Genomic DNA, 13,748 nt, shown 5'->3' on the forward strand with positions numbered 1-13,748 from the left:
TTTACCACCTGATTCTGACTCTTAAAAAGAAAGCATTCTGCGAAGGGCACTGGTAAGGTGCTAAGTTCTAAAATACAATTTAAAATAAACACAAAAGCGTTGCAGCATTGTTTCTGCATTGTGGAGGCCTTCTGACAGTGCTATAGTAACACAGAGGAGAACAGCAGTGTCTCTAGGAATGCTCTTTCTACACCAGAACTGGGCTTCTACAAAGAAAGAGATGGCATAGCCTGTCTTCATCACGGGTTGGAGGAGTTAAGCAGCTCTAAATGGCAAGGGCTTTCCAGATGAGCAGGGATTCTTTTGGTGTGTTAGGGTCCGAGTCAAAGCCAGGTGGTAGAAAAACCTTCACAGTTGGAAAATACTGTAAAAGGAAATAGTGAGCTTGATGGAATGAGGTGTGTTAAGCTGTAGACAAAGGTTTAAACAATTCCAGACAATCCCTGTCTAGCTTTTCAAAGCCTGTTCTTACTGTACCTCCCCTAATGCACACACAGATAAGTTCTTTCAACACTCGAAGTAGCACTTGTGGCAGAGCCTTCGAGCTGCTTTGTTCCCATTTCTTGCCATGCTCCTCATGGCACCTTTTTGCCCTCATGTCACAAGTGCATTCATTGTGCTAGCAAATGTACAAAGGGAGAAGAATAAACACTCATTCAGTTTGATTGGTGTACAGTGTTTTAAAGACCCTTTTCTTTTATCCTCCATCCTTGAGGTTGCCAAAATTATACTTCCGAGATCTTTTAAGTAGCCATAAAAGTGTTCCTAGCTATATGTAATAGATCTTGTTACTTGTGTACTGCCTTTGATCATATTACTGAACTATGCAATTTTTTTAAAGTACATATAGATTTTTTGCTTCAAGCTTTCCACTTTAGAAGTATCTAAGTCAAAGGTGTGTTGCCATATTTTGAGGTTCACGTTGCTTAGCAGTAAACGTTAGGGCATATGGGCTGGTGGACTTATCCTTTCATTTCTGTGCAGAGTTTGTGATAAGCAGAGGTGAACATTGTCCTGTGAAGTAGCAATACTGCATATCTCCCTAATTTGGCTTTCAGACAAATCTGTCCTTGGTATCCAAATATACATTTGTCATGATCTTCTGTACAATAGATAGCTATTACATCAGTATACAGCTTGTTATTGAACATAGCCCCTTTAGTCTCATAATCAATTCACCCTGTCAATTATTTGCCTGAGTTTTACCTGTGTCCTATTGTCCTTAATACATTAATTGATGCTAGTACAAGTGCAGTACTTAAGAAAATGAGAAAAGAGATGCAAAGCTGAAGACATCTTTCTGTCTTCAAAACTTTGTGGCTGTTGTTGGTTTGTTGCCCTGCTTTCAGCAACAATTCTCATCAAGCATGCAGGAGGGCTCTGGAGTAGCAGGGCAGCAGCACCAGTGGAGATGTGCTCAAGCTCTGAGGGGAGTGGCAAGTCCTCTAACATTAGTTTGGAGCATGATTTTAATGCGTTCTGTAGATCACTGATTTCTGATAGATCTGAATTGCAGTTGCGCTAGCAAATGAGTGAATGCAGGAACCTATATTAGCATTAATATTAGGATTGCAGAATTTAGGAGGAAGGAAGTAGATGTTCATGATAGTCATCATTTGAAGGAACCAATTACGAGGAACTGTAAAGAGTGATTTCCCCTGTTATCAGACCACATGTTGGAAGCAAAGAAAGTGTTCTCCTCAGGTTAAGCTCAGGTGGAGCAAACTGCGTTTCTGTGCTTCATGAGGAGTGGAGAGCTATCGCCTGGAAGGAGTGTTTGCTGGGAACATCACAGGAAAAACCCTGGTGATGCGTGCCACTGTTACATTGTTTCTCTGGTGCATTCCCAGACTCGCACTGCTGACGTTTCTTGGCTGCCTTCCATGGCAGCTGGTTCTCTGCAAGAGCTGTATTACCCAGGACAGTGAATTAGATTGCCAGTGGTCTTGTACGTTGGAAGGCTGGGATGGGTTTAAGGAACAGACATGCAGACGTATTTAGGTGCTGTTGGCATCAGTATCTGGGCCAGCGCTGTCCAAAGCCAGTCCCTGATTCCCCTCAGTCACCAAATTGGTAGAGGACTACAGCTGTTTTATTTATACAGATACTGAATAGTGTATTCTTCACTATCACTTTCTATGCTTTCAAGACCTGAAACATTAGCAGAGATGGCCCTTCATTTTGTTAGTTGTTTGCATGTATGTTTTCCTCAAAGGTTTTGTAACTTTTGCATTAAGACAGTGGGAAAGCTGGTAGGATATGGAGAATGCTAGCTTCAGACCTAGTGCTGAGGCGCAAGAATTTAGCAGATCTTGAAGATCACTCTTTCTGTGTTTGTAAACACAAGCCTCTCTTGTATTTACAATGCATACATCTACTCTGTGCTCACAGGAAAAGTTCAGAAATTTGAACTCACAGGGTATAAACCTCTCATATGGAATGACTACTAATAAGGAAATATGTGCTACAGTTATTAGGCAACATTTCTGTTGCTTTACTACATCTTCCAGATATATTTAAGCATATATAGTTTTTCATAGACTCTTGTACATTTTTAGGCTATAGATGGATAGTTCTTTTTCTGTCAGTGTAGATGTTCACAGTTCCAAATACAATAAGGACACTAATGTCTAGTAGATAGTGCTACTGATTTACTCCACTGCAGCCAAAAGAAGTCATACGATAACTCATTGGCCTGAAACTCATCGTGAAGACTGAAGAATATATTTAATTGTTCTTTAGGAGGGAAGCACTTTGTAGATAGGCTTCCCCCTTAAATAACTAACTTTACAAGTAAGCAGCTATTTGAACACTCTTATGTATCTAAGCATAATTTTATTTATTGGACTTCTTGCATATTTTGAAGAACCTTTAAGACTAATACAGCTTCTGCAGAAATTCAGTCAGTCATCTGTTGAAATAATGTCTTTTGGAAGCGCTATTCAGTAACTGCCACTCTGATGGATTTATATTTAGCAAGTGAGCTGGTGAAACTTCATTCTTCCCCAAATTCCACTTTCTTCTGCTGATAACGTTTCTAATACTTATCAGTTCGTTTTTGGTTCTTGTACAGTGACAGAGAACCTCTTGGCACACAATGCACAGGTATACCTACTGATGTAATGTTACCTTGTGTTTGCTCATGTGAAAATAAAGTCATGTTTCATCGTTTCTCTCTTATATACTAACCAGATCGCATCAAATGTAGTTCAAAACAAACAGAGGAGCTTGTGGTAAGGAACTTGGGAATCTCTGCTCAGTTTCTGATTCAGATGCTGCTTTGCTCTGTAATGAGTGTCTCTGAGCTGCTTTTTTTTTTTTTTTTTTTTTTTTTTTTTTTAATAATGTTTATTTTTTTTTTAATAATGATTTTTTTAATAATGATATGATTTCCAATGCAAGTTGCAAGTTTTCACCAAATGCAACAAGTTCAACTCAAAGTCAGAGTCAAAAGAGCTATTAGTGGCAAACTTTGCAGGGTGCAGCAGTCATTCCCATAGCTGAGATTTCTGTCTGTCTTTTTATTCAATTTTGTCTTAGTTCTCTTGATGCTCACCTTTGGGCTGCATAGAAGGTTGCTGCCTGGGCTGCCAAGCTATTGAAAAGATGCAAACAGGCAATGAATATCTTTTTCTTTACAAAAAGAAATTTGAAACTTTCCTGATGGATGTTAAAAATTGTTAAAATTGTTAACATTTCAATTTTCCATTTTAAACATACGGAAAATTCTTTATCAGCTCTGCTGATCAGCTTTTAGAAATCTGATTCATACATATCAGTTTTCTGGAAGAGAGGTTTCATTGGTTTGGGTTTGAATCAGCAATTAAAATAAATAAATAAATATTCAATATATATATAATATATATATATATATTTTTAACCTTATTATCAAAACTAGCGCTGAGGTCATTTCTTGTCTGCTTTATTTGGTACTTATACTGACTGAGTGAGCTTATCCCGCTTATCCCTAAAATATGGTTCCTCATGCCTACCAGGATTTTACCAGAATAGTATGTTTTGTTTAAAGCACTTTTTCTTTCACTTGTTTTATGATTCTCGTGTGCTACTGGGAACTCAGGGAAGTTGCCCATCTCTGAAGGTGCTCAAGGCCAGGTTGGATGGGGCCCTGAGCAGCCCAGTTTTGTGGGTGGCAACCAGTTCATGGCAGGGGGTTGGGACTGCGTGATTTTTAAGGTCCCTTCCAAACCAATGTATTCTGTGATTCTGTGAGAGGAGAGCATGATCACACTTGAAATAGTTGATCATTTTTGTTGCTTCTGTCTACATATGACTTTTCATTAAATAAATACACAGTTTATGTACTATTGCAACTTATTGAAGGTAAACATAATAAAACAATTCGAATGGGAGGTTTGCTGTAATAGAATGTTTTTTTTTCTTCCTTACATGTTTTTTTACGTATTTATAATACTTTCTAGGTATGGGAAAATTGTATCCACGAAGGCTATTTTGGATAAGACAACGAACAAGTGCAAAGGTATGTTTGCTTTTTTTACATTCACCTGGTTAATCGATTGATTTTATAAAATTGACTATTTAATAATTGACTAGCAGTTTGATTTCATAAAATAAACCAATGCTGTATTTTAAGTGCTTTTGATTTCTTTTCTTTAGTGATGCTCATAAAGCAGGCTTATTGCTGCCCATGGTCAGCATACTCAGTACATTTGTTTCCAACGGAGCTGGCAGTCCGCCTGTGTCAGTGGTGCAGCCAGCCCTGGGTGAAGCGGACACGCACACTGCTGGCTGCCAATCGGCCTCTGTTTGAAACACTAAAATGGAGTTAAAAGCAGCTTTTCTCCTCTGGCCTGGAGAAAGCAGGGAAGCTTGCAGCAGATCATTCGATTGTACTAAGCGTCTGAAAAAAATGTATATTGTCAAATCAGCTCCACTAATCTGAACAGTTTAAAGCAGCAGTTAATTACACGTTCCAGTAGTGTAATTATGTTTAGCTATATACTAGTCAGTGTGTTGGGAGCAAAGAGGGGGTTCATTTTCACCTAAGTAATTGCAGCTGGAAAAAATACAAAACCTCCTTCAGATAAGTCGGATATGTCCATTCAGTGATCTGCAGCACTCACTGCAATTATAGTGACATGTAATCTCATATCCCAGCGGTGTGCATGGTGAGAGGTGTGGCAGCAGACACTGAAATATCAGATAGTAGACTTTTTTTTTTTTTTTTTTAACAGTTAAGAGTATAATTTCTAAACAAATTAAAGAATTGAGTCAGATCATTTAGCAATGTTAGTGAGTGTAAAGCTCATGAAAGAGCATAAAGCTGATAGATAGAGGTAGGAGACAAGAATTTATTGTTAATCAAGTCTTGTTTTTTGTGGAAGAATTGGAAACAGTGCAGTGGTGCAGCTCCTGTACATAGCTACCTGGGTCCCCATCTTAAGCTGTTAATGAGGGGCTGACAATGCAGAAACCAAAATTTCTAAATTTTTTTCCTCGGCTTATATGTAGATGTCATCCATGCACATTGTGACTAGGAAATAGTAATTGCCCTTTTCAGTTATGTCTGTCCATTAATACTGATGACAGCAGCTAACTGATTTAGGTGTGCCCATTCCCCCAGCTCCTGAAGCCTTCAGGAGTTCTGCCAGCAATACTGCTTCTGATCCTGTCTCTTCAAAGATTTAAACACAGAAATTCTCACGTTAATATTTTAAGATGTTTTAGCTGACTTTTCCAATACAGATTTGAAATCTCACCAGTGTGAAGCAGTAACTAATGTCTACTGTAACAGTGTACGGCAAGTTGAAGCTATGGGGAAGCTCCCTCCAAGCCTTCAGAGTTGCAGTGGGAATATGAGTAGACAGAATGCAGAGATGTAACTGGAATTTAATCAAGAGATTGACAGAATCTCTGGCTCTTGCCAAAAAAGCATACCATGGCATTTAAACTAGCTTCAACTAACTAACTGCAATGAGCGATTGAGCTTACGTATCATCGAAAAGATGGCAAAGCCAGCTCTGATGGCAAGCTTGGTATCAGTATGTAACTCCATCTATATTGCACCCTGCATTGTGGTGGTAGAGATAACCTATGCTAGTGCGGGTATGGAAAACTAGTCCTGCTCTGGCAGCCCAAAACTTGATATGAGCTAATTCACTCTGTTTCATGTCAAAATTTAACAGTCCACAACACCACATGTTACACAGAACAATATGCTGCTTTCTTCAGTTTCTTGGCAGGTTATATAAGCTTGCTGTGATGTACAAGGCTGCTCTAGTTGTTTTTTTCCCAAGTTAAGGCCTTTAAAGCTGGCTCAGTAATATCTTTGCACAACCTTTTTGTCCTCAGTATAGACATATTGTAAGAGGATACTGTTACCATCTGAAGAAATGATTGAATTTTCTACTCCTCTACAGTTTTTTGGTTTTTGTTTTTATCCCTGTTTAGACATTGGAGAGGGATTTTTTTAGTATGGTTTAATGGTGGGAAGGAGGGGGAGCTGAAAAATATAGAATGAGGCTTGCAATAAGGGAAGCAACCTCCAAACTCCAATAATCTTTTGGGGATTAAAAACCCCAGTCCGTAGTCACCAAGGCATATTGCTGTCCAAATACATTGGAATCTATTAACTGTATATTGTTGTTCAGAATAAAAAAAAAAAGTTGCATATATATATGTGTGTATGGAAATTGTTACAATTAACTTCAGTTTTATATTAAAACTGAAATATTCCATCATGTGACATAGAAAAATTATTTTACTTACATTCTAGTTTCAGTAATGATAGGAAAAAATCATTTGATTTCACTGAAGGTGGGTTTTCACTCACTTTCTACTTTAACTGTCCTTTATGTACGTACAGTGAAGTAACTGGATTATGGTGCAGTAGATATGCATCTATTAAACTAACCTATTCTCCCAGTTCTGAGTAAATGACCTGGAGCCTGCAGGCTTATTGGTCACTTATTCAAACCAGACCAAGAATGTAGTTCAGAAAAATCAACAGATTATGCTTTCCTTGGTGAACTCTATGAAATGAATTTATGATGTCACATTTGCTCTTCTTGGTTATGTACCAGATAACACAAAACAAAGCACCATACTATTTCTGAGATTTGGATAAAATCCTGATAGTTAGTGAGCATGGAAATTGATTTATTCCACTACAGTAGGTCTCCATCATCACAAGATGGAAAGACTTGGGTAGAGTTTTTGTTTTTTTTTTCTGGGAACTACATGAAGAACCAACAAAGAAATTGTGTTAAATAACCATGCTCATAACCATGCTCGTAGCATATGAAGTCTTTGATTAAAAGCTGATTACTACCTTGTTGGTGAAATATGCAATCTGAAGAGAAACCGGAGTTTTTTACATTTCAGGTTATGGCTTTGTTGACTTCGACAGCCCAGCAGCTGCTCAGAAGGCAGTTTCTGCTCTAAAAGCTAGTGGAGTCCAGGCACAAATGGCAAAGGTGAGTTAAATTAGATGGTTAACTCTTGCAGTGGTTTATGAAGAACAAGCTTATACCTTAGGAGAGCATTGGCAGTGTGAATTCTCAGGTTGCAAGACCTTTATGGTGAACACAGTTCTCAAGCCATTAGATCGCGTAATGGGATTTTCAGCTGGCATATATCCCAAGTGAGCTCAACTAACGAAATAAAAAAAGAGTCTGGTAAATTCTCCAAATGTGCTTGGTTGGATTTGTTGCTATTCTAATTTATACTGCCTTTCCATTGGCTTAATGAAAAGAAAGATCAGGAATATTATTATTATTATTATTAGCAATAAGAACTACAGAATGCTTAATGGGTTAAATTCATCATGCTAATTTCTGGACAAATTGGTTAGCTTCAACAGCTTCCAGCAGACAGGTATGAGAGATTATATACATCGTCTAATTGCCGTTACTGAGGCTAACAGCCTTGCAATTTGGGGATGAATTCTTAAGAGCAACAAAGCAAAATTTAACCTAGGGACTTTGTTTGCAGCATTTTTAATGTATTTTGCATTAATAAAAGAGAAATATAAATCTGTGCTAAGATTTTCTTGATATTCCTAGCCAACTCTTTGATAACCTATTCTGCATCAGGGCAAAATCAAATATTACTAAAATTAAAGAAATATGATCTTTTTACTGATCTCTGGTCTCTGCATTGAATTATTACTTAACATGGCCTTCAGAGCTCTATCTCCACAAGATAAGCTTTGTAAATCTATAAAATCAGGGAGATGATACATTAATAATGGTTTTGTCATGTGGTGGTATTAGGTCAGATGGCCAATTTCCAACATGACGCCATAGCTACCACTACAAATTTATTCAATTAAGAAAATATTTCCAACATGATCTGTTCGTGTAATTTGTGCTGCCTCTTAAAGTAGATCTTTAGGGTTTGAAAATTATATTCTAATTAAGTAAAAATATTCCAGTAATTAAACAGTAAACTCAGAGCCTTTTTTAATTTTAATAGTTCATAGCAGATCTAGCAAATCTTTTGCAGTTCTCCATTAGGTGCAGATTTTTTTTGGATGAGATATTTTCCACAGCTTCTCAGCTGAGGAGAACAGTTAAGCTAACAACATAAAATGTCTTTGGATGAGTTCCAGGGTTACAAAATGGAAACCATATGTTTCATACTTAATGCATGTTTCACTGCAGCCATGATACAAACATACATGCTTACCAAAAAACACCAGACTTTTTTCTTTTTATAGTTTTTTATCTATGTTTAATAAATAACTTTTAATATTTGGCTTTTAGGTAATCACTTCAATATATACACTAGATTTTTTCAAGACCTCTGTCTGCCATCTTACAAATACAATATGTAGGTAGGAGAAAAGAAAGTAAATTCATTTTGCTAATAAAGAATTTTAGCTTATCTAATTGTCTGAGTAGGTGAAGCTTTATTTATTTTCTCTGGCAATCTAATGAATAGTTTCCTAGTTTTTTCCATACTTTTTTTTTTTTTAATCGTTTCAACTGCTAGTTAGTTGCAAAATTCTAATATTTCTTTCTGTTAGCATTAATGAAAAAGCATGTGTCATGATACTTGACCGTTTTGATCTATTTTCTGGCACTTTGAGTCTATCAATCCTGCTGACTTGTGGGAAATCTATAGCTATAAAGTTGGCATCAGAGTGAAAATTGTTCATCTACTTTTTAGCACGATAAGAGTGATTGAATTATAAATTTAGAAAAAAGAGAGAGAAAAATAAAGAAAAGCAGCAACAATAAGTAGTGCTACAACAAACAGTCGTAAGTGATGGAGAGTTCAAGTGCTTTGATTTGTTGTCTATATACTTTGAGCCATTGAAATTTTGGCTAGGGTCGGGTGGACAGACAGTGCTGCTCTCCTTTTGTCTGAAAAATCGTATCTCTACTTGGATGTGCCAAACAGAGAATCACCATCCACTTCCAGTTGTTTTGGCAAGATCTAAGATCAGACTCTTCGTATGCATTATACTGTAAGAAAGTTTACTTGCGGTTGTGTATTTGATATTACCCTTTGTGCATACAAAGCCAGTATTATAAAGTGGTCATGTTGCAGTGAAACCGTTTATTCTGGCTTTAGCCTGAATGTCACACTGAAAGATCTGGAGGACATTTTGCCAGCTGCGTGCTGATGGATTTCCTTACTGACCAGTGCAGCTGCTTCAGTCACAAAGAGATGTGTGCCTGTCAGCTCGGTTTGGAAAACATCACTGCGCTGTGCCCATGGCCATCAGTAGCTCCACCACTACCTAGCATTTCACATCTTCCTCTTGGATCACAAATGAAATGGAAGGAAAAAAATTACTGTTGAAGCCTGAATCTGACTGCAATGAATTCCTTTTTGCAGTTTCATACCGTAACTATATACAGATATATTAAAAAGTTTTTCTTTTCAACAAGGTCATCTACAAATCCCAGTTTAGTAGAAACTGTCTGGATTGTACTTATCAAAACTTCTGTTGTTTACTTTGTAGAGATAACTTCAAATATTGACTCTGAACTTTTTCTATGCTCTGGGTAAGCTCATGCTGTACTCTGCTGTCTGCTTCCAATCTGATCTGACTTTTGGCTCTCACTGAGCAGACTTGGAGGGCTTGGGGCCTGACATGCAGCTTCAGGCCACATCCTGAGATGAGGGTCATTGTGGGGAGCTGGCCATGTTCTGAGAGATGTCATGTTGATAGTGCAGATTAAGGAGCCGAGTGTTAGAGCATTGCTCAAGAAACATCGTGTCTTCAATTATTCTGCCCTTTCAGAGATCTGGATGTGAAAAACTTTACTAAGATAGTTACACTTAAGCAACTTGGGAAGATCTTTGCTGAGTGCTGGTTAAATGTGTCTTCTGGTGACAGCTAAAATTGAAATTCCTGTTGGAAAGGCAATTCTGCTGAGAGCTGATGGAAGATATTTTTGCGGTACGAGGGGATGAGAGTAGACTTTTGACTGAAAATTAAAATGGAGGTGATGAGCAATTCCCCTTTTCCTCATATTCATTGGAGTATTTCCAGCATTCAGTCTTACTGATTTCTTTTCCAGTGTGTAGCAGCACCCATGAAAGGCGATGAAGAGATGATGTATTGGTAGGCAATTTGTTTCAGGACGCAGTTCAAAAACAATGGCTTATTTCCTACTCTAGAGATGACGTATGGAAGAGCAGATGCATGTCTTGCAAGAGTTCTGTTATTTCTAAGCTAGTTAGAAACTAAGTTTCTAAGTCAGTTTTGGTTTATTTTGGTTCATTAGAATTTCTTCTTGAAGTTTCTTTTATTAGTTTATTGTTCTTGCTCCTCAAGGAAGGCTTCAGTAGTAAACCAGTAATTAGTTCAGAAATTATGATTTTTCATAGCCATGCTTTCTTAAATAACAGTAGTAGCATTGAAGAGTTCTCCCCATTTTCATAGTTAGGTTTCTTCTTTTATTGAAACTGTGCTTATGAGTAACTTCACTTTGATGAACTGATGAAAAAATGGGTTCTGAGATTTTTTCAGCAATCTCCTGTTACTAAAGAATGACGAAAGAAAAAGATTATAATTATTTTTGTTAAAAGCCTTTGCAGTTGTTTGAATTCTGTACCTTGCAAGGGATGTGAAGTTTGAGCACATGCTGACTTGAATACAGTACTGCTTAGAAGAAAATTCTGTATGGTATTTTAAAAATGAGACCATTAGAGTAACAAGTCATGTATTGAAAACTAGTGAGGATGCTTGGAAATGTTTGACTGAATCCCGAGTCTTTATGAGTTTGAGAGAGACCTCTGAAAATATATAGCCCAGGATATACTTGAAATGCTGCTTTTGTAGGATTTACTCAACTAAAATTTCTTTGTACCTTGCATTTTTTCCTAAATAAACACATGCCCAAATACTTATTTCAATAGGATCAGTGCAGACAATATCGTAAAAAAACACTACTGATCTGTGTTAGAAAAGTTGTTATGGTTGCTACAAGGGTGAATGCTTATTATTTGAGAATTTTCTCTTCTCTCCCCACCCAAAGGTAAAATCAATGAAATAATTGTAGGATTATGTGCTGCTCAGAGCAAATAGCAAATGACATGATATAGGAGGGTAGGTGCATATGGAAAATCTACTTGGCATATTGGTATGTTGGCATTTTGAATGGAGATTTTAAAACCTGAGAACCTTTAATGAGTGTTTTAGAGTTAATAAAGTCTGAAAGTTACAGAGATATGAGTAAGCCAATTTCTTGTAAATTCTTAATCTTGAATGTGACATACAGCATTTGTGTCAGTGTTAGGAGATTTTGTCCCATTAAATGCTATTCAGCTGTGTTTAGCTCTCTGCTCCAAAGTAACTGTGTTTCATATGGTTGCAAAAGTGACTCTCTTATAAGGAAAATCGAATTCAGTTCCTATTTTTCTTAAGTAAACCAGTATGTAAATATAGGGGGTAAAAAAAAGAGCTGAATAAAAAAGTTTTATAAAAAGCATAGTTTTTGGCATAGTTTTGTGTCCAGCAAACTTAATTCAAGAGCACGATTGTGTTTGCAGCCTAGATAAAGCCACATGAGAATATCTGTATCATGCTGATGACATCAAAGAGGTATTATGAGCTAGCTCGGATAGCAGCTTGGCTGTGGCAGCTCATAGCTCATTGAGTGATATGTAACATACTTGATATGACAGTTAGCCTTGCATAGGCATATTGTCTAGCTCAGGATGGGTATATTGATTCTGAGATAATATAGTGAAAGGCTTATAGCTATTAAATTTGTGTCACATATGAAGTTACTCCTGTAGCAGAGATTTTGTCATGTTTTTTGGGTATCACTGAAGCCATTCTCACACAGTCCAGTGCTCTTGCAAATGTATTTCAACCTGGTCCTTAATACTACAGGGGTCTCCTCCATTCAATGTAATGTAACCATCTGAATCCAATGCAATTCCTACAGACTCAATGAGACAGTTACCCTAGATGTTCTCAAAAGCTTCATCTTCTTTCCTGCCCTCTCTATTCTCTGTCTGTGTTCATGAGCTTTTTAGTGCTTCTCTGTGTACAGCTTTGCTATGCTGTTAGAGTGATATTCAGTCTTTTCTAGTTTGTATTTTCCATTTTTTTTGTTGCTTTCTCTATTATTATTTTTTTCTCCCCCTACAGAAGCACAAACTTATTTTTTGTTAACTTGTGTCACTTCTAACAGAATTCATGAAAGTAATCCATGGATTTAGAGGATTTCTGAGGACAATGACATTTGTTAATTTGAGCCAAGGATTGTTGTTCCATTTACTAATGTGCATTTTTGGAGGAAGAGTCATTATTTATCCATTGAAAGATTTCCCCACAGTCACACATTATTAGGGGTTAGGGCTTCAGATGCAAAATTTTTTAATTTCTTCTTTAAAGTCTTCACTTCCTTCCTTCCACTAGAACAAGTAAATATGCTTATGCTTATTGCATTAGATCTCACATTAACAAATCATTTCCCATATTTCAAGCATGCACAACTTTCCCTTATTGCAGGAATGCACAAAAAATAGGCAAACCTTCGGAGCATTTTCTTAGTTGTGTTAGAAAATGCCCAATGGTAACAATGCAAAATAAGTTTTGTCAACATATACTGACTATCCCATCAGTCTAGAGAAACTGTTCATATTTTCTGGAGAAGTCTCTTGACCCTCAAAACAATGCACCAAATTTTCTCTTAAATGTAGAAGTGTTTTTAGTGTGTTATATATGTTTGCCCTTTGTCTGATTTCATGTTGGTGCACCAGAATTCAGAGGTAACACAAATTTGTCACCTTTATATTCTTTACTAATGGTTGAAAGGCAGAACTGTGAAGCACTCCCTGTAGGTTGGTAGCTACATCTTTGCTTCCAGTTAAGTCTGATGCAAGAGCACTTTTGTATTTTAACTTGAGATGCCTTTTTTTCCCAAAGATGTTTGGAAAAGTTGAACTGTCACTCTAAATAAAGTGTGAATTGCACAGCAGCTATGTTTTTTGAGGAAGAAAAGGCCTGCTTAGTCACTTGTCCTTATCTCTTGAACAGAAGTCAAGGCTGTTTTGCAGCTATTAAACATAATGCATTAAGGGTAGTCTTTCACATCACTGATGAGGAAAATGGTTTTGAGTTAGCAAGAATGAGAAACAGCTAACTTGTATGACTTTTAATAATGTATTACTTTTTGTACTTGTCTTCACTGTGGCAACCTTCTGAAGAATTAAATCAGGTTTTTGTTCCTGCAGAGTAAAGTAAGAAAATAAACTTAGGTTACCATGGTATCTTGTGTGCTTAATCCAACTAGCAAAGG

At 37.0% G+C, this 13,748-nt stretch overlaps 1 protein-coding gene across 4 annotated transcripts in view; it reads left to right on the forward strand.

Annotated features, from left to right (window-relative positions):
- The window catches only part of RBMS1 (RNA binding motif single stranded interacting protein 1), a 137,827-nt gene that overhangs the window by 98,159 nt on the left and 25,920 nt on the right, over nt 1–13,748 (forward strand). For all 4 annotated transcript variants that reach the window (XM_042822159.1, XM_042822158.1, XM_042822160.1 and 1 more), the window contains exons 3-4: nt 4,440–4,498; nt 7,363–7,454. In XM_042822159.1, the coding sequence (XP_042678093.1) occupies nt 4,440–4,498; nt 7,363–7,454 (151 nt within the window). The remainder of the gene's footprint in view (nt 1–4,439; nt 4,499–7,362; nt 7,455–13,748) is intronic.

Source organism: Centrocercus urophasianus, unplaced genomic scaffold, assembly GCF_019232065.1.
Source record: "Centrocercus urophasianus isolate 14NV4802_14NV808 unplaced genomic scaffold, USGS_Curo_1.0 seq_20, whole genome shotgun sequence".
Classification (NCBI taxonomy): domain Eukaryota; kingdom Metazoa; phylum Chordata; class Aves; order Galliformes; family Phasianidae; genus Centrocercus; species Centrocercus urophasianus.